Genomic DNA, 26,507 nt, shown 5'->3' with positions numbered 1-26,507 from the left:
GTTTTTTTTTTTCCATTATGAGGTATTGGACACTTGCACGCATACAGCCATACTCACTCATCATTCCTCTTAAGCGGCTGCAGCATGGGCTTTCAAGAGAAATTTGTTTAGCCGTTGTTTAGATACTGACTGACAAGGTCCATATTTGGGCATAGAGCCGGGGCTATGCAAAAAAGCCTGGGAAGGTTTGGAACATGCACCCCTTTGGTTGGATATACTGTGTCAGCTGTGTCTGATCATCACTTCTAATAAACTTAAGCTACAGGCCGAAGAATTAAGTTGTGATCAAAATTAGCTTGTCATATTTGCCATTTATAGCTTGATGTTTTTTTGTGTAATATGCATAGGATCTACCAACCATTTAGTTTTGTTATTCATTACAGCGTTGTATTGCCCTTCTAACTCTGCACTGCTATTGCTCTTTCATCCAGGCTGTTAGCTGCTATGATGCTCTCATTCTGAAAGCAGAGGGGAAAGTGGACCCTGACATTTTCTGCCAGCTGGGCCACTTCAACCTCTTGCTGGAGGACTATCCAAAAGGTGAGGATCTCCGGATCAACAAGATTCGATGTGCACTGTTGTTTCTTTGATTTTCTATACTCATTATTTTGATGAACACTGCTAAAAATGATCTATGATCAGACATTTTGTGCTCGTTTTGAAAACTCCCCTGCAGGCCGGTGTTTCGATGCAGCTGAATTTAATATCTGGAGCCTTTTAACGTTTTCATTAACTGTTCTCATTCTGTGTCTCTCCCTCTGTCTGTATCACGTTCTTTTATTCATCTGACCGTTCTCAGCATTATCTGCATACCAGAGGTACTTCAGTTTACAGTCGGACTACTGGAAGGTGAGTTTGCACAACACTACATAGAAGTGTAAAATATCCAACATTAAATATACTTTTGTAGAACTTTTACAGGCACTATTTGCTGGGGAGCCACTATTGTGTCATGTCATGTAAACTGTTGTTTGTGTAGTCTGCTGTCGGGTCCGCATTGTCCGAACAAACAGAGACCACTGCAGCGTTCACTCAGCTGCAGTCAGAACATACTAGGACAATGACACATTTTCTTTTTATACATAGTCCCCCAAATAACCACCTCCCATTGAATAATTGAGTGCAAATCCTTTACAGTCAATAGCTGAAGTCAACAACCCACAGATCTCAGCACTTCTATCTTCCCTGGTGACGCTCTGTTCGGCCTCTGCAGCCGTCTTCACTTCTTGCCTGTTTTGTGGGCTTTTCGCTTTATGTCTGGCCTGCAGCAAGTGAAATGCGTGCTCAAATGGATTGAGATCAGGCCAGTGAATTTGCCAGTCAAGAATATGCCATAAAAACTACTTGGTTGCTTTGTTGGCATGCTTAGGATCATCGCTCTGCTGTGTTGCTCTAAAATTGGAGAACCTTGTGAAGCATATAGCCCTTTTTATGCAATGCTCACATGCAGGGTGCAAAATTAACTTACTTGTCCACTGGCCAAATGGCTACTCAATGTTCAAATTTTACAAGCTACTCAATAGATTACCATTGTTCTTTGGCTGATGAGTGAAGCAAATCAGCCATTTGCATATTTTACCGGCATTTGGTTGGTGGCTGGTGCTAATTTGTGCCCTGCTCACATGCCATGAACACACACAGACACCCTTAATGCTGTAACCTCCATAGGCATATAATTTTAAACTCAATGTGTTGATGCACAGAGCCAAAACAATAAAAAAAAAAAAAATAAAAAAAACATATCACTGTCCAAATACTTAAGGATTGCAATGTACATGGGAAACACCTGGAGTACAGACCAAGTGGACTCCACTTTAATGTTAAAATGTGTTCATTGGGGACGGAGAGAGTACTGCACACAACAAGGTTGAACCAGTTGTTAGCCTGTTGAATGTACCATGATTTCTATTTTACAGGGTACTCGACTGTTGTCCTTATGTCGCATTGTGTGTGTGTGTGTGTGCATCAGTGTACCAGTGTAACCAGCAACAACCAAGGTTGACTGATAAAACGTTTATATGGCCTTGCCAGATTTTGCATGAAAGTTGCACTTGAACACTTGGCAGCGACTGAAGCTGACAGCCAGTTGATGACGCCCACCTGTGTACACTCTGTGCTTATGTGAAAGGAAATACAGTAAACATGGAAGATTTGCTAGAAATTTTAGCAACTTTACAATCACAGAAAATTACATTAAATCATACAAATAGTTGTCTGGTTTGGTTACGTTTCATTTACTCAGTAATGTTAACTGTTCTGAGAGTTATGGGTCTTTCATATAACAGCTACAGCATCAAATAGTGTTTTTGATATCTGTGGAGAGAGAAGTGTCAGTCTGGAAATAGTGTGGCAGGAAGGTTAAAGGCCCCTTCACAGTGTGAATTTTAGGCTGGAACCCCAAAGTGTTCAATATTGAATAAATAAAAAAAGACCTTATGGAATAAATAATCCTATGAATACATTTTGTAAAATATATGAATGAACCAACCATTTGTGAAATAATTGAAGAAATTATGAAGACTCTGCTCACTATTATGAGATGTTATTGCACAATTCATTTTCATAACAGAATTCTATTGGACATCACTTTTATTTCATTAGACATTTTCACTCCAAAATGCCCTTTTTCAAAAGTATGTTTTTATTTCATAACATTTTCCCCACTAACACTTTTATTATATGCCACTCTCTATTTCATAATGTCACATTTCATTATGACACATTCTATTTTTATAATGTCACTTTTCATAATGACACATTTTATTTCATAATGTCACTGGTCACAAATAAAAATAAGTCTTATAAAAGCCCTCAAACCAAAGGGGTGGTTCGTGAGACACATCCACTAATGGCCAGTTGAGGGTTTTGGTGACCAAAAACAGGAAAAAGAGTCAGAAATTTAGGACTAAAATCCCACAATGTGACTGTAACTAAAGTCCATGTTTTCAAACTAACCAGTCAGAGTACAACATGAAATGGAGCAGAATAGAATACACTAGTGAGCTAGCATAATGCTATTATTAAAAAATATGTGTACTTCAAACTCACTCTACAAAACTGGCATTACCCTGTTTGTGACTGACTTCACATTTTCTTGATGGATAAAAGCGGCCTTGTTTGGCCTTGATACTCACCCGTTCTTGATCACAATATTGCTGTTGCAAAACTTAGCTAATAGTATAACATTTGTCTAACTGTAAAGGAAGGAATCTCTGTCCGTCTGTATGTCCTTCGCTTTTCTCGACAAATGTTCAGCTGATCGACATGGCAGGTGTACTACTGACGACCCAAGGGAGCGCAGTGTCAAGTGTGAAGTTGTTTGGATGAGTGGTTCTCAAGAAATATATAAAAATTTCTCATAAACCATGTTGCTTCTCCTTTTTCACTGCCTGAACAGTCAACAAGAGGAAATACGGACAGGCCACTCTGCCATTGCAACCCACATGATGGTCGGGGGGGGGATTACACCCGTAGTGATAAGAACTAATATAGAGAGTGAATTGAAAAAGTTCTGAAAGTTAAGCTCTACTGTTCCCACTCCTCATGCAGGATGTGAATGAAACTTGGTATGTACGATCAAGACATAGTGCAGGAAGTCCCAGGTATGTTTTGAATGGCCACTACAGTTCAACTTTAGCTCAAAATTGTCTACCAATAGCCTGCATGTGTGACGTTAAGGGAACATCGATCAATTGTAGCTTCTACCATTAGCCTGCATGTGAGGCGTTTAGGGAGCATCAGTAAATTGTAGTGTCTACTGATGGTCTGCATGTGAGGTGTTAAAGGAACATGGGTAAATTGTAGCATCTACCAGTAGTCTGCACGAGAGGCGTTTAGGGGACGGGCACTAGTCTCTGTAGGTATTGAGAAATCAGCCCGTTCTGAACAGGCACGTTTTACACGGGCACTGCGCTCATCATTCCAATGAGCCTAGCTGCACAAGACTTTAATGAGGATGTGATCTTATTGTGTGGATGTAACAGTATTTCAGTATTATTAGAACAAGTACTTGCCTCAGTTTGTATTGCCTACAGTTCCTGCTCATGGCCTGGAGTTAAATTGTCTAATCAGCTGTGATATGATGGCGTCCAGCCTGTTCTTTCTGTGGTCTCTGTGTGGATGAATGGGCCAGTTTGGTTTGGTGTTGCTCTGTTTGGAATGCCCATTAAACAGAGGTGCCAGGAGTTCGATTGTGATCAGACCTGACAGCTCTGGGTTCCTCAGGATTACAAAACTCCACAGTAAAGTGAGGGTGTGAAGTCCTACCATCTGAAGAGTGCAGGGCAGACTTTTCTGGGTAACAATAGTGATTTAAAAAGCCAGGGTTTGGAGTCTAAAGGCAGAGCTTTTATTGACCATCACTATACTGGTGTGTTCTTCTGGCGAGTGGCTTCATCGGATGGTGGGGGGGGGCAGTCAACTTTCTTGTATAAATGAACAACTTATGTAATGCTGTGGAAGCTATCAAGCCACAGAAAACCAGAATCAATGAATAAATACTTATTAAATAACCCTATATTATTACAGAAATGTGTCATTTTAAGTAATGAAAATGTGCCAAAGTGTTGACACCAGCAAGTCTGTAACTTTTCTGGTGCAATAAAAAATATCAGACACTCAGCTGCTTTTGACCATGTGACATAAACTGACGTGTGAAATAATTTAGCTTCTTGCAATATGTAAACTGTAATTCATTACAATGTGCTAAAGATGTTCTATGTTGCTTATTTTTTCCAGAATCCTGCCTTTTTATATGGGCTTGGCATGGTTTACTTCCATTACAACGCATTTCAGTGGTAAGTACTTGTTTCTCGGAAAATCTTTTCCCTTTTTTTGCATAGTGTTGGTCAGTTTCATAATGATTGTTTTTTTTCATGCTGATTGTGGATAATATTTTGGTTAAAGTCCCACACTTGCATGGGAGGGACAGTTTGGTCTGATTAGACCTCTTCTGAGGACAGTGTGTGTTCTGGGCACGTGGAGACTGATTAACATCTGCCTGACCTCCTGTTAGTTGTGATTAGGGATGTCAGTTTTGGTTAATTTAGCTTTCGATAGACCAACTTTTAAGAGAAGTTGTAATGTGGCTTTTGTTTGTGAGAGCTGTCCAGCAGTCGCTGGTCAGAGCTAGCTTGCCTGCCCTGGCTAGCTTGACTTTTAGCTCATCCTTCTTCTCCTCAGTGTTTTTCAATGCGTTTAGTCACAGTAGCTCTTGATGGCATAATGTACTTGGGCTCGAGGTACCGAACGAGCTCTTTCCATCCCTCGCCCTCTACCACACTGATTGGCAGCATATCGGTCTCATTCATTTCATATCCCAACTGGGTGATAATCACACTCTCCCCCCAGCTAGCCGCAACATGATCTTTGTCTGTGACTGTGAACCATCCTCAGACATGGCAGCCATGTGCTTGATCTTAATGTGGTAAAACAAAGTACCAATACTACTACTAAACTGAAGAGTAGCATCACATGATTTACATTAGACTTTGTTGCCTTTCTGGAGGAAATGGTCCCACACCGAGCTTTGTTTAGCATGCTTCATTTTTTACCTCATACTGGTAGCTAGCAGCGAAGCTGTTAGCGGAGTGTGTATGCATTTATTAACCTATAGACCAACATGCGTAACCATTCAAAAATATTCTCAGTGGTTAACCATTAACATCCCTAACTGTGATGCACCTGTTAAGGTTATCCTTCTTATTCATGAATCCAGCATCTTCAACCGTCAACATGAAGAAATAGACATTTAAGACATCCAAGAGTTACTTCTGTTACTTTTGTAACTCTTACATGTACCGATGACTGGATTGCTACAATATGTAAATAAGACCATCTTGGCACTGTTAACTTTTCCTCTTTTGGGGAGGCTAGCTGGTTCTCCTTCTTGCAGTCGTTGTGCGACGCTAGGTCTTCAGCTCTGCACATGTTCTGTGTCAGAATTGTAAACATTTTGGCTAGGAACCCATTTATACCAACACACCTCCTTGTCCTTATTACTTACAAAGACCAAAAAACAAACAGAAAACCCATAAAGAGAGCCTGCAAATCAAATCACTATATAAAGGCTGCCTTCATATACTGATTTGTTGTGAAGCACAAGAGGCATGGGAATTTGTTGTCTATTATGACCTCCCTGATGAAATTTTGAAGCAGAAAAAATATTGTTCATAATGATGAGCTATGAGTTAAGGAGGAGCATCACTTTCTGGCTCTCATTAACTTCATTGGTCTGAATTAATGTAACTCAATTGCTGATAATTGGAAGTTATTATGACAAGCATTTGACTGGTCAGGAAAATCACAGGTGAAATTAATAGAAATGAATTCTGGCTTCATAACCCTTCTGCTTTACCGGTATCTGACACAGCAGCCCTGCCTCTTATGTGAGGGTGCCAACTTATGAAACAGTCCAAGATTTCATGATTGACTGGAATGTCTTGTTAATATAGATAGAACATTATTCCATGTTTCCTTCTGGTTGAGAATTTACTTTCGGTAGTCCACCATGGAGTGGGTGAGTTTGTTAAGGGTTGTTCAGGGTTTTCTGTTCGAGAAACAGAGATAACTTCAGTAACTGATGGTAACTTACTCTGTGAAGCTAAACCTGCTTGGTAGCAGGATTTCTTCAACAAACCCTGAACTTCTTTCTGTCTTTCTCCCTCTTGACCTGAAGGAACTATCAGACACGCTGTTTCATGTTGTCATTGTTGTAGTCGATATCAAAACACAGATCAAAGTGCATTCATTTGCAGAGGGAGATCAAAATCTCAGTTAGATATTAGTGTGTTACTCAAGGACTATCTTTACTAACGTTACGTAACATTATGAATAAAACTTTGTGTCAACTTATTGACTCTTTTTTTTTTTTCCACACTCAGACTCTGTCACTGGGGCCTCTTTTTTTTTAAAGATATATGTAGATAATCTGCATATGCACACATTAATAATTCTAGAATGGAGGCTTTGCCCTTTTATTTACCTGTTACCATGCTGAATCGTGGTATGGGAGCTCTTTGTCTCATTCACCATGCCCACACTTACCTCAGAGTGAACATACTCAGAGTTGATTGAGTCTTATCAGCTTTTCTGGAACCGAAAACTTTTTTCCCATCTCAGGGCTAATCAACTCAGAATTCAGGGTTACATTCAGCGTTTGTTAAACCTGCTTTTTGGAGCAGGACCCTGGTGAGAAGCCTTGATATCCGTAGTATGAGAACTGGTTGGAAAACTAGCTAACAAGCACCAGGAAGATAAGTTTTGTGTTAGTGTAGTCATCATGTTTTGACTGATCTTATGGTAATCATTTCACTCACTGAAATGTCCTGAAATGAACCCTTTTCATAAAGCTGTAGCCATTCACTTGTGGGATAGAAGGGACAGCTTCCTGATATGTTAAACTATAGCTCTGAGCGCTGCCAAAATGTGGTTGACAATACTTAGCTTGAATGCATGCTATGTAGATGCAGATCAAGGACTGAAGCTGCTGCTCTAACGTGCTGCTTTCACCATACAGCCTGTGTTGTCATTTTGTATTTTGGGGGGTATATTATCGGCTGTCTGACATGGGTAGGAGCCAGTTGTTTTTAGGCAACTCTGACTATTTCATTTTGATGACTATTCCCAAGCGGTTTGGTCCTACAATTGCAGGTGTAAGGAGCCAGCAGTTCACACTGCACTCGTTTTGAGCCAAGCCACTTTACCTCCATGTGCTGATATCTTCCTTCCTCTCTGTTGGCTCACGGTGGCCTCTGCGCTCTGTGTTGCCTTTTGCTGTCCCTCTACCTCATCAGTGGCCTTGAAGGCCTCCAGTATTGTTGCCCTGCCAAATTTGTATGTCCTCATCTCGCAGGCCTGGGGAATGTATTTGGGGTCGGGGGTGGGGAGGAATGGTGTCATGTTGGGCTCTCTAGGACGGATTACGTCACGCTGAGCTAAAGGCCCAAAGGAATGCTGAGCTGTCAAATGTAGGGTTTTTCCATGGTGGTTGGGGTAGTCGCACCGAGCCATGTCGCAAGCAGTTGAGCCGTGCTGGGGGTCGTCATGGGTCGGCTGCGGTCGGACTGCTGCAGCGCAGCTCGCCATGGCTATCCCCTGCTGTGTGGCTGTAGTGAAACCGCATTTCATCACGGCTAAGCTGACTGACCTGGGCCCATGGAAAAACCCATACAGTTAATGTTAGTTGTGCTGAAACGTTGGTAACCAGGAGAGACAGCTAGTATTATAAATGAATATCTGTGTATTCAGTGGACACTAAAACCAGAGTTTTGATAGCTTCACTCAAACAAACTTTAAGGTTGTGAATAACATGCAAATTTTAATCCAGAGCAAGTGTTATATCCTTTTATGCTAGAAAATATCAAAAAATACAAGAAATTGCATCAATTTGATGGAGCCTAATTGTCTCATTTGTCTGGCCTGTTCCGAAAAATGTTTTTGTGCTGTCTCTTGTGATGGCTGATGCCCTTTCCTGAAGGAGTAAGTAGTCCTTCGTTCATCTTTTGGCTGCAGTCTGCCTGTGTCACCACCAATTCTGTAGAAGAGCTGTGCTCTCCAACCATTCACTTTAGATTCTGCCAGTGAGGGAGGAGAGGGCGAACGCAGAGCACAGAGGGAAGGGGGTGGGGGGGAGGGAGGAACCAGATAAACGAAGAACGGGAGGGAGGAGGGAAAGGGGGCAATGAGTTCAGTCCTGTGTGTGTGTGTGTGTGTGTGTGTGTGTGTGTGTGTGTGTGTGTGTGTGTGTGTGTATGTGTGGGGGCGGGAGGGGGGGGCACCCAGCCAGCCAGCCAGCCAGCAGTGAGCTCAGTGCTCTGCCGTTTCATACAGGAGAAGGGCTTCATGCTGACATGCAATTGCCATTGTTGTCATAGCTACACAGTGAGTGGGTTCAAGTGCTTGTTTTTTTGTTTTAATATGCTCTAGTCTAGTTTATTTTGATATTGTTTAGAGAAGAGTAGAAGATTGATTGCTAGCGTGAAAGCAGTCATCCACCATTTCAGTTCTTGCCTACCACACGCTACTTTGGTGATGCCAGCCCTGCAGTCACTGACCAGATTTTTACAGACACTGGATGATTCTTTTCGACAACTGAAGGACAAATTCTAAGGCTGCTAAAACTTCACCCGGAAGCTTTTCTTCACCAAATGGCACAAATGTCACTGGGTTGACACTAATCAAATTTCAAAATAGAGTAAATTGATTGATCTGAAATGGAAATTCGAACAAGGACAATTTTCAAATCGCAATAGCCACAAGTTTAATAACCCACATTATTAAAAAATTCTTAAAGAGCTGTAATAAAAGGTGATACCCCTGTGTATCCTTTTGATGTTTGGAAAGACTGAGTGGGCTGTGTCTGTCCAGTTCAAATGTGTGAGTCTGTCTCTAAATAAAGCATCAGGCTGATCGCCTCATGTCATTTAGACAAGCATTTAGTTAGCTCATTAGTCTTGTGTGTATGACTGACAGCTGGTGGTTAGAGAACAGGATGTAGAATCTTCCAATTAAACCATCATCATACGCATCAGCACATTATAGCAATGTTATAAGCTTCTCACCTCCAAAGCTCAGAATCGAGACCTCCAGGATTTGGGGCTCTTAAGTGCAGTAGCTTGTTTCAGTCACTGTGAGGCTAGCATTAGCTCAAGCAGCGACAGTGCAGAGCTGTCAACAGCATCATTAAGTGTTGTCCTTTTCATTAAAAAATGTTGCTTTTATTTTGTAACAAATACACTTTACTTTTTTGATATCTGTTTAAGGGCTTTCAAACCACAGCCCAGTAACCGCCCTGACAACCACCTGCCTGCAAGAGCATTCCCCAAAAAAACAAGGCATTTTTAAAAGCGGCTGCTGCCACTAAAGTCCAAGGCTGCGATGACAGGCAGGTGAACGTCATAGCGTTGGTACAACCCACCCAAAAGCCCCCAGTTTACCAGTCACCTGAAGTCTGGTGGGATGTTTTCCAAATTCCGGTTTTTCTTCTGGTTGTCCTTCTAAGTAGCCAGCACAGTGTTGTACAACTCCGGGTATTCAGACACTGGTATTATCAGATCTTCCATGATTGTTCTTCTTTCTGACTCACAATACCCGGCCTCTTCTATTTGATTGGCCAAAGCCAGGCAGTTACTGCCAGAAGTTCAGCATGGTGAACTTTGGGCGGCAGCGCAAAATCTGTGTGCGTTCACATGGGTGGCAACCGCTTCATACACTTCCTGCCATGATCAAAAACACCTCCCTTTTGCCACCTTCCCCTCATTGAAATGACTGGAGGTGACGAGTTACTGCACAGTGGTGTGAAAGCCCCTTTTAGCAAGTCGTAATACCTCAATTATTACTATATTATCAACGTCAGAGTCAAATTGTAATATTTAATTTTGTCACTATTGCCCAGTTCTTGTGTTGGCGTTGGAGGTGGTAAATGTTTGTGAAAGCACCACTGTCCCAGACTTAACAATCATTGTCCCAAGTTGAAGTTCTTTTTTTCATTCTAAAATGTTGATCATTAAACCTTTCCTTGAAGAGTGGGTCCATAATCCTTTGGGTTTGTTTTTTTTTAGGTTTTTACATAATTCTGTAGCTTCCCAGTGGTGTTCCATATGCATTCAAAGCCTGAAGATTCAAATTTTGGTTGAAGTATATAAGTTTTAGCATCAAACCTATGCCCCTCTAAAAACATTGTCCCACACGGACTGACGTAGGTTTCTGCATGATGACGTTGCAACATAAACCGGTATAAACCCCCCAGCACTCACTGTTGCTGCTGCTCTGCTAAACGTGCCGACAGACACGCAGACAGAGGACACTGTTGATGCTATTCAAAGTTTAAAAAATAAACTCTGAGCTCTCGTCCCGCCAGTAAATGGCTCCGGATCAGAGCAGAATCCCGGTTGACTCACGGGTGTTATTTGTCCTGAAGCTCAGGCTCTGCTTTCGGCTCTCTCCTCCAGAGCTCCCAGCATTTATAAACATCTCACACACTCAGGCTCAGCACTGCGACATCGCTCGTTGTATATCTATCACTGTATAAAAAGTCACTGCTTTTTGCCATGCTGAGTGGGCGCTTCCATTTGAACAACCCAGAAAAAAAACAAACGCAGATGGAGTGTCCCTTTAAGACAAGTACAATAGCTTGTACGCAATTACGTACATTTTAACTGTGCAATTATTATTAAGACACTTTGATACAACACACATTAGATGACATGTAAGAGAACACAGGTATTGACAGTGACCAATATGGTGCAGCTCGAATAGCACATGCAACTTTTTCGATATTGTGACAAAGCAACCTTGAATAACACTGCAGATTAACATTTTAACCATGCTCAATTTACCTGACCATTTATACACAAAGCCAAATGTTACATACCTAGCTCCGCTTACCAAGGATGCAACATGTAGGGAAAATACAGTACATGCTGTGTCCTAATTCATGTTCTTCTGTACTTACACTTGCTATTTTGAGTGCATAAGTGCATTCACACTGACAATTATGGCAAAAGGCAGTGCACTATGAGTACCCGGATGGTATACTCATAATGGTCAAAAAATTGAATGTGGAACGCTGAACACTTCTCATCCTTCAATGGTCGCCATCTTGGCTATGTAGCGGAAGGGGAAGGACCACCAACGTAGCAGAGATTTTAAAGCAGGCTAGAAGCTGTTGTAATTTCCACTGTAGAACTGTTAATGTCACTTTATTAAGTTTTGATATTTTTTCAGGTGAGAAAGTAACCATGTAGATTCCCATTATGTGGTCAGTTTATCCAAATAACGGCTGTAAATCTGTTTTCAGTCTGCAACAGCTCTATATACCGATCAGCCAAAACATTAAAACCACTGACAGGCAAAGTGAATAACATTGATTATCTTGTTAAAATGGTACCTGTCAAGAGGTGGGATATACTAGGCAGTAAGTGAACAGTCAGTTCTTGAAGGCGATGTGTTGGAAGCAGGAAAAATGGGCAAGCATAGGTATCTGAGCGACTTTGACAACAGCCAAATTGTGATGGCTAGATGACTGAGTCAGAGCATCAAAAGTCAGAGCAAAACAGCAGGTCTTCTGGGGTCTTTGTGGTATGCAGAGGTCAGACCTGCCAAATGTTGTCCAAGGAAGGACAACAGGTGAACCTGCGACAGGGTCATGGGTTCCCAAGGCTCATTGATGCACGTGGGAAGTGAAAGCTAGCCCGTCTGGTCCGATCCCTCAGAAGAGCTACTGTTCCTCAAAGTGTTGAAAAAGTTAATACTAATAATAGCAGCAGATCAGTCAGAGTGCCCATGCTGACCACTGTACCAAATACTTCTTCAGCGCGAGTGCAAGTCTGTCCCTGACTGAGTTAGTATGGTTACTGCCTTGTCGGCCGAGTGTCGCCACTTCCTGTATCTGTCATTTCAACTTAAAAGCCCTCTAGCGTTTCATATAGTCCTATGGTTGTAATTTGTACTCGCACAGTATGCAAGTAAATTATTTTTCCAGTTCACACATATCTATTTTTAGGGGCAAATGCGAGTGAAATACTTGCACTGTAGAGCCCTTCCTTGGAAGAAGGTGGCCTGGTGTGATGACTCATGTTTTCTTTTACGTCATGTGGATGTCTGGGTGCTTGTGCATCGTTCACCTGGGGAAGAGATGGCACCAGGGTGCATTATGGGAAGAAGGCAAGCCGGCGGAGGCAGTGTGGTGCTCTGAGAAATGTTCTGCAGGGAAACCTTGGGTCCTGGCATTCATGTGGATGTTACTTTGACATGTACCACCTATCTAAACATTGTGCAGACCAAGCACACCCCGTCATGGTAATGGTATTCTCTCATGGCAGTGGCCTCTTACAATTGGATAATGCCACACTGCAAAAATGATTTAGGAATGGTTTGAGGAACATGACAAAGAGTTCAAGGTGTTACCTTGACCAAATTCCCCCAAATCTCAATCTGATTGAGAATCTGTGGGATGTGGTGGAAAAATAAGTCCATGGAGGCCCCACCTCTGGTCTTGGTGCCAGATATCAGAGGACACCTTCAGAGGTCTTTTGGAGTCCATGCCTCGATTGGTCAGAGCTGTTTTGGTGGCACGAGGGGGACCTACACAGTATTAGGCAGGTGGTTTTAAAGTTATAGCTGATCAGCGTATGTACAGACATCACCACATTTCAGTAAATGTATCTGAGAATTGCCTTGAATGATTATCAGATAAAAGTGAAGTTTCAGTTTCACCTCCTCTGTCTGTCCATATGCACGATACCTCTCTTGATTACCCACGCGTAAGCTTTCGATTTCTCTCTCTCCCTCACTTTTTTTTTTTTTTTTTTTTTTTTTTTCTTTTGACGAGTTGGTTAACTGACATTTAAATGTTGGTATCATAGAATTTCTTTCCATTCCTGGTAGCAACACCAGGTCATGAAAGCCAGGCAGCCTCTGACCCACACTCAACCCGGGTTGAGAGGAGGGTCTTGGAGGAGGGTTGGCTGACACGTATCGACCCGCACAGACAGATCCTGTGACTGTGTTGGTCTGAATGGGGTATAAATGTCAGAATTTCTTGTCTTGTGAAAGTAGAATTAGGCGAGGGCACAAGATGGATTATTTTCAGATTTGCCGTTAGGGTTGGCCTAAATATTTGTATAAATTTGTAATTAACATGTTCTGTTTCTTTGTCTTTTTTTCAGGGCAATCAAGGCGTTCCAGGAGGTGCTTTACATTGACCCCAGTTTCTCAAGAGCTAAAGAGATTCATCTGAGACTGGGACTCATGTTTAAAGTCAACACAGACTACGAGTCAAGCTTAAAGGTAAATCCAAATGGTCGGAAAAACTTGAAACTTGTGTGATGGAGCGACTCAAAACTTCAGGGAGTTGTTTTTAATTTTGGTTTTCAGCGATGTCAACCTGGCAACACATAAAATGCATTTCACTTGCACCTTTTCAAGATGATATATTGAGTCAATCATCATGGTTTGGGTGCAATGATTAATTTGTTGCATTGATATGTTTATTATAAATTATGCCAATTCGACTCAACTGACCTACTAAATAATAAGTTTGAATTGCTCTAGCTTTAAGAATGATCAATATAAAATACATTAAATCAAACTGATAGAGATTCTTGGAAAAAGATATAATCATTTCCTAAAATGCATCTTTATAACTCTCATCAGGGCTATTTCTTGGGAGTGTCAGCGTCGTGAAAACTAATGTTGCAGCAATACAAACATGGAATTTTTAGTTCACACAGTAATTGCAGAATACAACATTTATTTTTAATCAGAATACTCACTTTAGATTGAAATAGGCAAGATTAACATACAGTAAGATACAAATGCAGTAACATGCAACAATTGTGAGCAGATATATTATAAGAAATAATCTCTACATATAGCAGTATGATCCATGGATTTTTCCGTCCATTCATCCCAGTATGTTTATAACAACATTACCGCGGTGGAATCATTTCCATTCTGCGTTATATGCCTGATGTGTAGTCATAGAAGCCTCCTTCCTGCCTAAATAGACCTGACCTCCCTAGTCCTCAGATTAACAAAGGCTGATGGATCATTTGTCCCATCTGTCTGAGCTAAGCCCTGTCTGCTACTATCTTCCTGACACCTGTGAGCCGTAGATGCACAGACAGTAACGAGGAGCTCTCTGACTGGAGCCTATGGATCTATTGTTGTCTGAGAGTCCTGGTTCCCTTTAGGGACAGACTGCTATCTGATCTCAGGCTTTGTCACGCTCCAGACATTCTGTCACAAGACTATTTCTTGTACTTTTTTAATGCATTAGCATACTATTTAGTCATGCAAACCGTTGTTTACTCACAGGCTAAGTGCTGGATGGAGTAATTCCTGTTATTTCTGTAGTTCTGTTATTGTTTCAACAGACATACTGAGTATTATGAGTTGCAAAAAGCTAGTATTTATTGCAGGGCTGTTACATTGGATGGCATTTTTACAATTGTCACTGATATTTTGTCTACGCCTCTACAATTAAATCAAGTTTGTGGAGTGAGAGATGATGTATATATGTATATGTGTGTTGAGGCTTTGGTGGTTCAGTGCTGAGCTAAGTAGGCTGCACGTGCTGCACGTCCTCACTCTGCCGTGGATGCACCCCTCCCTCTGAGTCCCGGCTCATTGCCAGCATCACACACCTACTGACACAATCTCTCCTACACACACACACACACAGACACACGCACACACACTACACGCACACGACTGCCCCAGTTGTCTACAGGGAGGAGTGGGTGTACGTTTAGAGGAGCAGAGATTGAATAAAGGTAAGAGAGACCAGAGAAGGGAAATGGAGAAGGGAAAACAGGAAATTGTTAGAAAAGACTGCAGATGATGAGTTTGAGGAGGAAGGGGATGTAGAGGCAGATTTTATGAAGGATGCATGTTCAAATACCCTTCCTCTACATTCATTCTGATGATGGAGAGATGCCTGCAGTTTCTGAGAATACATTGTAACCCAATTAGGACCCTGCCGCTGCAGTTTTGCATGATTTGACCTAACTGATATTCTTAACCCCACGCTCCTCTGAACGTCCACAGACACTCACACTGACTCCATTCCATTAGTGGCTGCTAATGTAGCCAATGAGAGAAACGGGGAAATGAAATGACAAGAGTGCGCTTGTGCACTGTATACCGGTAAGGTGATGAGTTGGCTGTCTCTACAGAGCCGTGTAGCCATAGAGAAGAGCTTTGAGCTGAGAAAAAAGGTGAGATAGAGGAAGGGAGGGGAGAGAGAGGAGGAGGAGGAGGGGGGGTGTGTGTGGTGTGCCTGCCTGTTCCAGCTTTGAGGTATTGTGTGTCATCTCTCTGCACTCTCCACTGCAGCTGTCTGCTGAATAGTAATCACTGACACCAGGATAGAAGAAGGGGAGGGAGGGAGAGAGAGAGAGAGAGAGAGGGAGAGAGAGAAAAAAAGAAAGATAGCAGAGAGAGAGAGAGAGAGAGAGGAAGGCGAGACATGGGGAGGGAGGTGGAATGCCAAGCTGACAATCCTGCTGCATTATCTGCCTGGTGGTAGAGCAAAGTGTGAAAGAGAAGGAAGGGAAGGATAGAGGAGACCGAGGGAGAGATCTACAGGAGGATGCAGTGGGGTTCCAAGAGGAGTGTGATATGACAGCGATCTAGGTAATGCATTTGCGTACGTGTTTGAGTGTATTCTCTGACATTAGGCATCTGACTGTGATGAGTATGTCTGATGTTTCGTGCCTCACAGCTCTGCTTAAAAAGGAGTTTATTCTGAGCAGTGTCCTGTGTGTGTGTGTGTGTGTGTGTGTGTGTGTGTGTGTGTGTGTGTCTATGTGTGTGTCTGTGTGAGTGCGCACGTGCAAGAGTGTAGAAGCTCCACTGGCCCTGGGTGAAGCATGCAAAGAAAGATCCAGCTGGACGGTGCTTGATTTTTATCTGTCTGACATTGACCGTCTGTGTAGTTGCTGCTGCAAGGCTACGGGCTCCTCCTTTTAAGTGTGTGTGTGTGTGTGTGTGTGTGTGTGTGTGTGTGTGTTTGTGGTTAGCTATCTTTTTTTTTGCCCCAGCCTAGATGGCAGATACTGATATTTGCTTTTAAGGTTACAGCACACCTTTTTTTTTCCTTCTAAGAAATCCATTGCAGTTGACCAGTGGAGTACGGCAACACCAGCAGCTCAGTCTGTGTGTTGGATTCTTGTAGGCAGTTCCTGGTTTCAGGAAGGTCTCAAGAGCTGTGAGTCCATACTGACCCAGATAAGAGACATTGGTGGCGCCTTTTTAAACGCACGAACGCTGTGTGTGACTGCATTAGGTCACGGTGCAACCTTGAAGCTACCTATGGGTGCCTGAGTGTTCCCTTTTACAGGATTACAGGATCAGACATCTAGCTGTAATTTAATATTTTTCACTCTAGCAGCTCAGGTGACTCTCATCGGCTGGTGGCTGATGCCCTAAAGCACTACACTACACAATACTTTAATAAAGCATAAGCTCAAAATCATGGTGTACCAATATGTCAACATATAAGGGAAGTGACAGTTGTATGGTAGCCCTGAGGAGTCAAGAGGAACCCAGATAGCTGTCTCTGTAGCTGTGTGACGTACTCGCGTGCTAATCTGTTCAATGACCCTTGATGTCGATATTGGCTAGTAACGTGCCACGCCTTGGCAGCCAAGCTAAGTCTCTGTAGACATCTGCCTTACATGATGGGATAGGTTACTATTATAATTACTGGATGTCAGTGTCTCATTTTGAGGTCTTCTGGTTGGACAGGAGGATGGAGGGAAGGTTGAAGCGTGATGAATTATCCAGAGACAAGAATATTGATGATTCAGTCCCTGGAGTTATCAGTTTCCTCTCATGTTACAGTCAACAGGGTTCATTCATAGTTTGCTGTAGATCTGTAGAGTCTTCTAGTAAAGCAGACAGGATGGAGGAGGATTAAAAAAAAAAATCTCTCTGGTTTCCTAACCATCCGGTGCTTTATGTTCAGAGATCTATCGTTACTAGTTGGAATGTTTCTTTTTATATCCTGCAATCACTATTTGTATGTGCAACATGAAAATGCAGACTCTTGATTTTGTACAGGTTTATGCATTTCCGTCATAATAAAATATCTTTTTTTTTCTCCTTCTTTTCTGCAGCATTTTCAGCTGGCTTTGATCGACTCCAATCTCTGCACTTTGTCCAAAGCTGAAAGTAAGTAATAATGCTATTATTACCAGAGGCCACATGGTACCTAGTGTAATGTAATAATAGATTAGATGCACCAGCTCGTCACTTGTAGATATTACATATTGAAAGGGCACAGGAATATTTCTACAAAGCAAATTTTCCTCTCTGCTGCCGTTTCCCTGTTGACTCTGCCCAAGACTGGGGTTGCCTAGGAGACAGCACAAGGAGAGAGAGCTGGAAGTGTTTGCAAGCACATTGCACATACACACTGTGATTTCAGATTACAGGCACACTCTGGGGAAACTGTCCTACTCCCCCTCCCATCTGTGCTCCATACTGTTTGCAATCTGTACCCACAGAGGTCCATGGGCTAAATATGTAATATGTTTCATTTTTTAACATGTTAACCCTTTTTCTTTTTCTTTTTTCCCCACAGTTCAGTTCCACATTGCTCATTTATATGAGATCCAGGTAAGCTGTCCATTCTAGTTTCTGTTTGAATATTAAGAGTAGTTTAACATTGTATCTCACGTTTTTGAACAGTCATACAGACAGATTTGGAAATTATAACAAGTTGTAATATTTAAAAAAAAAAAAAAAAAAAAAATGCCGCAGTGTTCCCCTTTTCTCTCTTTTTTTCTCTGAGTATGGCAAGTTTGAGATATATATATATATCTATATATATATATATATATATATATATATATATATATATATATATCTATATATCTATATATATATATATATATATATATATATATATATATATATATATATATATATATATATGTTACCACCATTCTAGGCCTATAATTTCCACCTTTAACCCTCAAATGTTCCTCTTTGCTTGAGTAAGAGGACTTGGGAGCTGTTGTTGCACACTGATCTTTTAACTTTCTTTGTTTTGACATTTAATTACACAAAGGAATGAATGATCATATTCTTACTGGCAATCCACATAGAAAGCGAGACGTAAGATGCACAGAAGTGCGTTCTGTCTGTTCTGAACAGACAAAACGCAGCCAGCCTGCATTTGCCCACAGAACCAGCCGTCTGTCAGCAGCAGTTTCTGAGGACAGCGGGTGACCAAACTGCCTTCACCTGGCTGACTGACAGCAGAAATTTACAGAGCCAAAATAATTTTCATGTCAGCTCCATGGGAAGAAATCAACAGTGTTTGTATTTATTGATTCATTGATTTTATTTCCCTGCCCACCATAGCCAGTGAGGGGAATCTGCCTGTAGTGAAACTGGCAAGTTCACAGGCATACTGGGAGCCTTGATCAAACAATATAGACACTGTTACTAAATTCAAAACCTAGATATACAGCGGGGGATTTCTGTGATTTTAAAACGGCTACCTGTGCAGATTACACTTCACTAAATGTGACTCGGAGACTTGGAGAGTAAAAAAACACAGGGGGTCCTGGGTTGGGTCTCTCAAACTCAGTGTGGATTAATACATTTAATAAAATGGAAGCGTATCCGTTCCATGAGATGTGCGAGTGACGGATGTCTCTCTATGTGGTTTGGCCGTTAGCCCTTTTAATTTGGTGTCCATCAAATGAAAAGCTTGTGTGTAGATGTATAGATGGACGTATATAGATGTTACATGACGCTATATCACCAAGCTGTTACTGGTGGTTAGTATGTTAGTAAGTTTAATTAGTAAGTATGGGAACTGCTATTTTTATTTCATCATGACAGTTGCAGACAACTAATCTGCGTTATCAGCCCTCACACTTTTGTGCACATCAGAGCGTGCCGCAGTCGGGCATGTAGATGTCTTCAGGCCTGGACTCTTATCAGATTTTGCACAAAGGTGTTATATATCACTTCCTGTGTCCGCTATGTGGCGCTAGAGAACAGTAGGCAGCACCAAATTTGTTGTTGCTCTGGTTAATTGTCTAGGAGGAGTTTGTTAAAGAACAACGCCTGCAAATGGCAAAAACTGTATTGAAATTGCACATTAAATTTAAAATAGATTACTTCCTGTTGAACTTACGGTATGGCTCCAAGAGTCCGGAGATGTTAAATCTGCCTCCCAAATTCCATCAAATCAAATTTAAAGGTGGGGGTTTTAACTTTGGTATTTTATAGGGGGTGCTATTGAGCCATTTTGACACTCTCAATACCCATAGAACATAATTTCCCCTCTAATATTCCACTGTAATGCAAAGAGGAAGAAGAAATTTCCTCAAATACAATAAGGCCTTCACACCACTTGGTGCTCGGATGATAATAACAATAATAATAATAATAATAATCTGCACAAAAACAATAGCTTCCTCACACTTCGTGCCAGGGCCCACTGGTCCCTGGCACTTTCATGCTCGGGCCCTAAATGTGTTTAGTGAGTGGGAGCAAATGTTTTGAGTGGGCCACCCCAACAGAGTCTGCACATTAAACATTGTTTGATTTTATTAGGGTAATTGCTTTCTGTGAGCAATTATTGATCTTTGCTGTCATAGACGAAAGGCTTTGTTAACAGGGTTCAGTTGCTTGTCATTGACAAGTATTTTCAGTTTTGGCCGCAACACGCGTTTTTCTGACCAAACAGTTCTAGGGACTCCCTGAGAGGAACTAACCACTGGGGAGCTCTGCCTAGAACTTCATATCTTCGAGGGCTTTTTTTCTTTTTGTATTCACACCAACAACAGGAACCTTGAAGTGACATAAGCTGGCCAGTGGTTGGTAGTAACAACAACAACAACAACAACAAGATAGAGAACGCTGTGATTAGAGCTGTGTGTTTGTTGTGTGTCATGGGTTTCATGATAATAACAGTGTTGTAAAGGGGACATATGAATTTAGACAAGGCGGTTGTTTTACACAGGTTTTTAAAAATAGTGGTTGCCGGTGCTGCATTGGCTCATGAGTTCAACCAATCAGTGTATACTTACATCTAAACCAATCACTGTACACTTAGCTCACACAAGGTTCCTGTTGTGCTGGGAGAGTACCTGAAGTAGGAGCTTAAAAAGTCCCTCAAAACAGCGTTCTGAGAACTGCAATCATTTCCAGTTCCTGCACTGCGCTCACAATAAAAAGGGCGTGGTTCCTCAAACAGTTCTTAGAACTGTGAGAAAGTTCTTGCGGTTCAAAAGTGCCTCTTGATATGAAAGTCACTACCTTGTTAGACTCAAGGAGACGGAAAAGAAGGAAGGCTCATTATTTCACAATACCAGCGTTCTAAGATCTGCTTGGTGCCACTTCTATTGAAGCCTATGAGAGATGCATGGAGAAGCACACCTATGTCATATGAAGATATATATATGAAGAAATGCCTCTACCAAAGAAAGAACACACTTCAGAGAATACTGACTGATTTTTCCAAATGTGCACATTTGTTTATTTGCTGTTGATCTCCAGATAGTATCCAAAGATGATTATAACTACACTTTGCAAATTAAAATGATCACAATGACAAATAAAAATAGTTGCAAGTTAAGTGTCACTTGAAAATATTGTTGTGTAGGATAGATACATATTGTTAACAAATTACTTGTTACTATAACATAGTAACAGTATGCTATGGTTACTACACTATAGTATTGTAACCATAGCAACAATAGTGTAGTAAGCTGTAGGTCCATCACTCACAGTGACATCTTGACTTTCTCCATTACATTACCAACTTTATTATTAACAGGATAAGATTTATTCCAGCCGTTCAACACAGAGCCAGTGCTTCTTTCTCACAGTTGGAAATTAGATTAACTCGACACTTAGCTAAATCTACTTGAATTTCTTTAAAGGTGACACTTGGAGAAACTGACAACCACAACTGTGAAAATAGCTGGGAGAAAAGCATTAGACAACTCACTCACGCTGTCTGGCTGCACACTCTTGAGGAAGGGGCACGCAGGACACTATGAAACTTGAAATTCACGCTACATTACCACCTGTCACTCATGCAGCATTCAATTAACTGCAATCCAAAATGTCTTCTTAGGTTTCATCTGTTTTACTTAGACATTTAAGTACATGGTGCTGGTCCTGTCTTTAGGCTGTCATTGAATTGCATTGCGTTACAGTGTGTGCTTCCACTGTGCTGCTAAATAGCATTTAATTCACAGCCATGGTTTGATAATTGATAAACCAGTATAAACCATTTTGGCATTTGCAAGTTGTGAACTGTATATAATTGTGGGGTATGTTTTTTCTGGAATAGTAAAGTTGTTTTTTGTTTTAGCTATTAGGATTTTACCTCTTTACTTTGGTTTTTGTTTTAATGAGTCTTCAGTTGAGTGCTTTGAGTTGATCGTGGGAGTCAAATAACTATTGAGATTTTATATGTTATGTTATATGTTTGTTGTCTGGACCAGGCCTGGCTGGATGACAATCATTAGTCCAAGCAGGAAGGAACCACTAAGAGGCTCCCTCATTTATATGCCCCAAGTGTCAGTGTTTACCCTGAGGTGTCTTTATGGTGCACAGACAGGAAGAGTCCAGGACCAGACAGTGTGTGTGTGTGTGTGTGTGTGTGCATGCATATACGCTCACACACACACACACACTCCTGGACATTTGGAGCTTTAGGGTCTGTAGAGATTGGGGGTGGTTGCTTCTAAGACGACTGTGTTTGAGCTGATAAGAGAACATTCAGCTTGCACGCACACACCTCTACGTATCGTTTCAGGCCCAAGGTCAATAAGGTCGCCAAGTTAAAACAAACAGTGGGCGCAGCTCAAGGCGGACATCTCAGGTTTCCCCAAAATACAAAGCATGGACTACAACGGACACACATATACACCTAAGCGCAGACACGCACACACTTAAAGCTTCCAGACGTGTTGAGTCTGGCCTGTCGTCTTCCACTCTGACCCTCCCCCGTGTGTGTGTGTGTGTGTGTGTGTGTGTGTGTGTGTGTGTGTGTGTGTGTGTGTGTGTGTGTGTGTGTGTGTGTGTGTGTGTGTGTGTGTGTGTGTGTGTGTGTGTGTGTGTGTGTGTGTGTGTGTGTGTGTGTGTGTTTGACTGGCTGGTCATTACAAGTGTGCGGAGGTCTTTAGACTCTTTGTGTCTGTCCAGATAGAACCATAAAACACACTGACCCTCCTGTCTGGCTTAAACAACCTCTCCGTCTCTCTCCCTCTCCCTCTCTCTCTCTCTTCGTTTTCCTCCTCTCATTCTGCCTGCAGAAGAAGTACAGAGCGGCGAAAGAAGCGTATGAAAGTCTTTTGCAGACAGAAAATCTTCCTGCACAGGTGAAGGCAACCACACTGCAACAACTTGGTGAGTGTCGCTCAGTCATGGAATAATCTCATACTCTTGTCTCCCCATGTAACAGATTACACTTGGTGTAATTTGTTTTTTGGTATTCTTTATCTTTAACTACTTTGTATGGTATTGGGATTGTGCTTTGTGTGCATTATACTACATGTTGTCTTTTGGTTGAGTTGTATTTGTTCCCACGCTAGTTTTCCGCTACTTTGTACCTGTTTTTCAAAGTGATGGTGTCAGCGTGTCTGTTGCAACAGCGCTTTGTTTTCTCTCGTTCCCTTCCCCCCACAGAGAGTGTAGAAACGCATGGGCAACACACATGCAAAATTATGTTGCATTAGCTCTTTAAGAAGAGGAGTTTGGAAAACTATTTTGCCTATAAATATCATGTTGCAATGAAATCTCACTATGTATAAACATAAATTTAACTCTGTACACACTCCTGAATGATTGGGGAGAATTTTAGATTTTTTTATGACAATTACACAAACTTAGAGTTGTGTCGTAATGTTTTACTGTGATGTTGCTTGAAGAAAAAGTATGTTAACCGCATGAAATATTATCTATGTCGCAAATCTGAAATCATTTGTCGATCATTCCGTGACAATAGGTCTGATTGTGCTGATAATGTGGATCAGAGGCAGATGGAATATTTGAATTAGACGCAACAGTAAGAAATAAAACTGAAACAATAACATTTGTCGGCCGGAGTCAAACAAAACGGTTTAGCTCAGGTTTGTTGCATCTCGGTTCACTAAGTCTCCAGCGCGCTACAAGGCTGTAAGCTGAACTCATCTGGTATATCATTGTGTTTTGTTGATCTTGTAAAAAGCTATTTCCAGAGACGGCTGGCGACCCGAGAAGATGCTAATCACAGTGATACACAGTGACAGGTGACACCACATGAAGTGCTAAGAAATATCTGATAAATGTTCAAGTTAATGCAAATGTGCTACGACATGTAGTCATGACGACGGAGATTAACCAGTAAAGCAGAATGCAAATCCCACATTTATGTCGCGTGTTTATCAGTCACTAACTCGTACATATTCCCGTCAGGCTTTCGGAAGCGGTCAAAGTGATTCTCTCTGGCAGTTAGCATTTTTCAGACTGTCTTAATGTCTTTTTTATAAGGTCTTCCACATGTGACGGCTGTAATTCTTGGTTGCTTGACAGATGATTTGGTCCATGTTTTTTTTGCAGTAAAGACATCAGGAGATGCTTTGGACTCATTTTCACTTGTTATTGATTTCAGAGCCCTTATAAATTCCTGTTGGTAAAACTGGGCAAACAAAAACATTTTTAGGGCTGACTAACTCTAAAAGACACGCTATAAATGTACTTGAAGACACTCACTAGCCTACAAACAGCCAGTAATGCAACACTGCAACACTCTCTCCATTCAAAAAGAATATCTGATGTTATGAATTGTCTAGTCTTAAGATAGAGGATGACCCCACTTTTTCAAATGTAACTACTAAAGGAAAATAGGCCAATATAGTATGCTTTTTATTTGTCGTCAAAAAATGACAGTGAAAGCTAATTTTAGAGCTACACATTAGGAGTTGGATACATACATTTGGGTCTCAGGGCATACTTCAAGACTGTGGGAGGCAGTAATGATGGTTTCAGTCTCTTCATCTTATCTCTTCACTTACTGTAGACAGATATGTTGATGTTTTGGATATTTCTTGAAGTATGCTGCTGGCTTTATATGGAATACTTTTAGCAGCTTTGATTTTCCTTCATAGCCTTAATGACAGAATGATTATATGTTGTCTGTTGCAGAAGTACTAAACAAGTCCAATATGTAGAAGTCAAGTATCAGCAGCAGTCAAGTGCTCTTGAGCTCAGAGAGCGTAGCAGTCAATATTTACATGGCATACCAAATAGAACCGCATAGAACTTCAGTTTTACTGTGTCAAATCATGCAAGGTGATTCAGTTGCTTTGTATTAACAGAAAATTTGATTTGTTACCATATTTCAAATAGTGTGAATAAAGCAGGTTATGTCAAGCTCCAAATTTCAAATTTACCTGCATTTGGTGGTTGATTTGTGTTCATGGTGGTTTATAAATAAAGCTTTAACTGTATCTACAGGTTTATAGCCATTAAAGCATAGCTTCAGTCAGAATTCTAGATTTACACTCCTCCAGACATTTTCCTGTGCAAACGCAAAGAGATTTCCATTTTTCTCCAGCCGCAGCGTAGACAGCCAACCCCCACCCGTTCACCCAGTTGTAAAAACCATTCCCAGTCTAGCCCGCTGAGGTTGTCATGGTGACCTGTGGAACTTGCCACAGGTGTGTAGGAGATGAACCGGGGAGGTCTGTGATTGCACTGCGACTGTCTTCCTGAGAGATTGTTTATTTGCTGTAAAATGCCCATCTCTACCTTGTGTGCTTTGGGTGTGTGTGCGTTGGGAGGAGTTGTTTGTAAAGGCTGGCTCATGTGAGACCTTTTGAAGTAAGTATATGTGTGTGTGTGTGTGTGTGTGTGTGTGTGTGTGTGTGTGTTTGTGTTTTGTGTGAGAGGAAGACCCCCTCCCCCTCTTTGTCTGCTTCTTTCCTCCCTTCCTCTTTCATTGAAGAGCTTTGCAAGGACAGGCCATTTGTTTTGTTTGAGACTCTTCTATTTGCACATGAGACAGTGGATTCACCTTTTTGATGGCATATTGTGTCTGTGGGTTCAGCTAGGTGACTTTACCTGTTCTACATCGCTCTAAATCTACAAGTACACATAAAAGAAACTACTGAGTACTGGTTGTAATTTAGCCTTTAAATATAAGGGCAAAGCCAGATAGTTTTGTCAGTGTTGTTTGAGCTGGATCTTGCATACTCAGCCCTGAACTTTTGCTCTGCCCTTCCAGGCTGGATGCATCACACGGTGGAGCAGCTGGGGGATAAAGGCACCAAGGACAGCTATGCCATCCAGTGTCTGCAGAAGTCTCTAGAAGCGGACCCGAACTCTGGCCAGTCCTGGTACTTTCTCGGCAGGTAAGACAAACAAGGGCGTGAATGTTTGATAATTTTTCAGGGCTGGCCTCTAACCTTTTAGTACTGATTAGGCTGTTTGTTTTACCCAAAAGCCATCTGCCAGGGTTCTTTGATAATAATCTCGAGTACTTGAGCTTTATGATGGTTGAATGTAGTGATTAATGCGCATGTAGGCATGGGCTTCACACCAAATTGGAGGCAAATGGAGGCAAATAGCAGGTGTTGGATCAGATTGGCATGCGCCCAAATTTGCTGGTTTACATCGTATTTTTTTATTTAACAAAATATATTTCTGGTGGGCAAGAGAGCTCAACGCACTGCAACTAATGGAAACATGCTAATGAACAAAACATGCAAATTATGAAAAAAATGGTACATGTAGATAAAGATGATAGATGAATTGATTCTTTGTCCGTCTCTTCTCCTCCAGGTGCTACTCCAGTATTGGGAAGGTGCAGGATGCCTTCATCTCCTATCGTCAGTCCATTGATAAGTCGGAGGCCAGTGCTGACACCTGGTGCTCCATAGGGTAAGAACAGAATCGGGCGCTGTCTCGTTATACTGAGAGGCATATGTAACATGTCTTGCTTGGGGAAATGGTTGATCCATCTGTTCAAGGGTGGCTTGTGCTGAGGC

The 26,507-nt window shown here is 41.6% G+C and overlaps 1 protein-coding gene across 2 annotated transcripts in view; it reads left to right on the top strand.

The window, feature by feature from the left end:
- Positions 1-26,507, top strand: part of kdm6a (lysine (K)-specific demethylase 6A) — a 44,738-nt gene that overhangs the window by 5,452 nt on the left and 12,779 nt on the right. The window contains exons 3-11 of one of the 2 annotated variants that reach the window (XM_044366850.1): positions 432-540; positions 800-849; positions 4,738-4,796; positions 13,668-13,788; positions 17,622-17,676; positions 18,089-18,123; positions 22,794-22,887; positions 25,745-25,871; positions 26,302-26,400. In XM_044366850.1, coding sequence (XP_044222785.1) covers positions 432-540; positions 800-849; positions 4,738-4,796; positions 13,668-13,788; positions 17,622-17,676; positions 18,089-18,123; positions 22,794-22,887; positions 25,745-25,871; positions 26,302-26,400 — 749 coding nt within the window. Of the gene's footprint in view, positions 1-431; positions 541-799; positions 850-4,737; positions 4,797-13,667; positions 13,789-16,000; positions 16,138-17,621; positions 17,677-18,088; positions 18,124-22,793; positions 22,888-25,744; positions 25,872-26,301; positions 26,401-26,507 lie in introns of those variants that run through there. The other variant, XM_044366851.1, reaches the window with a different exon arrangement.

Source organism: Thunnus albacares, chromosome 11, assembly GCF_914725855.1.
Source record: "Thunnus albacares chromosome 11, fThuAlb1.1, whole genome shotgun sequence".
Taxonomy (NCBI): Eukaryota; Metazoa; Chordata; class Actinopteri; order Scombriformes; family Scombridae; genus Thunnus; species Thunnus albacares.
This window is presented reverse-complemented; position numbering and strand designations above follow the sequence as displayed.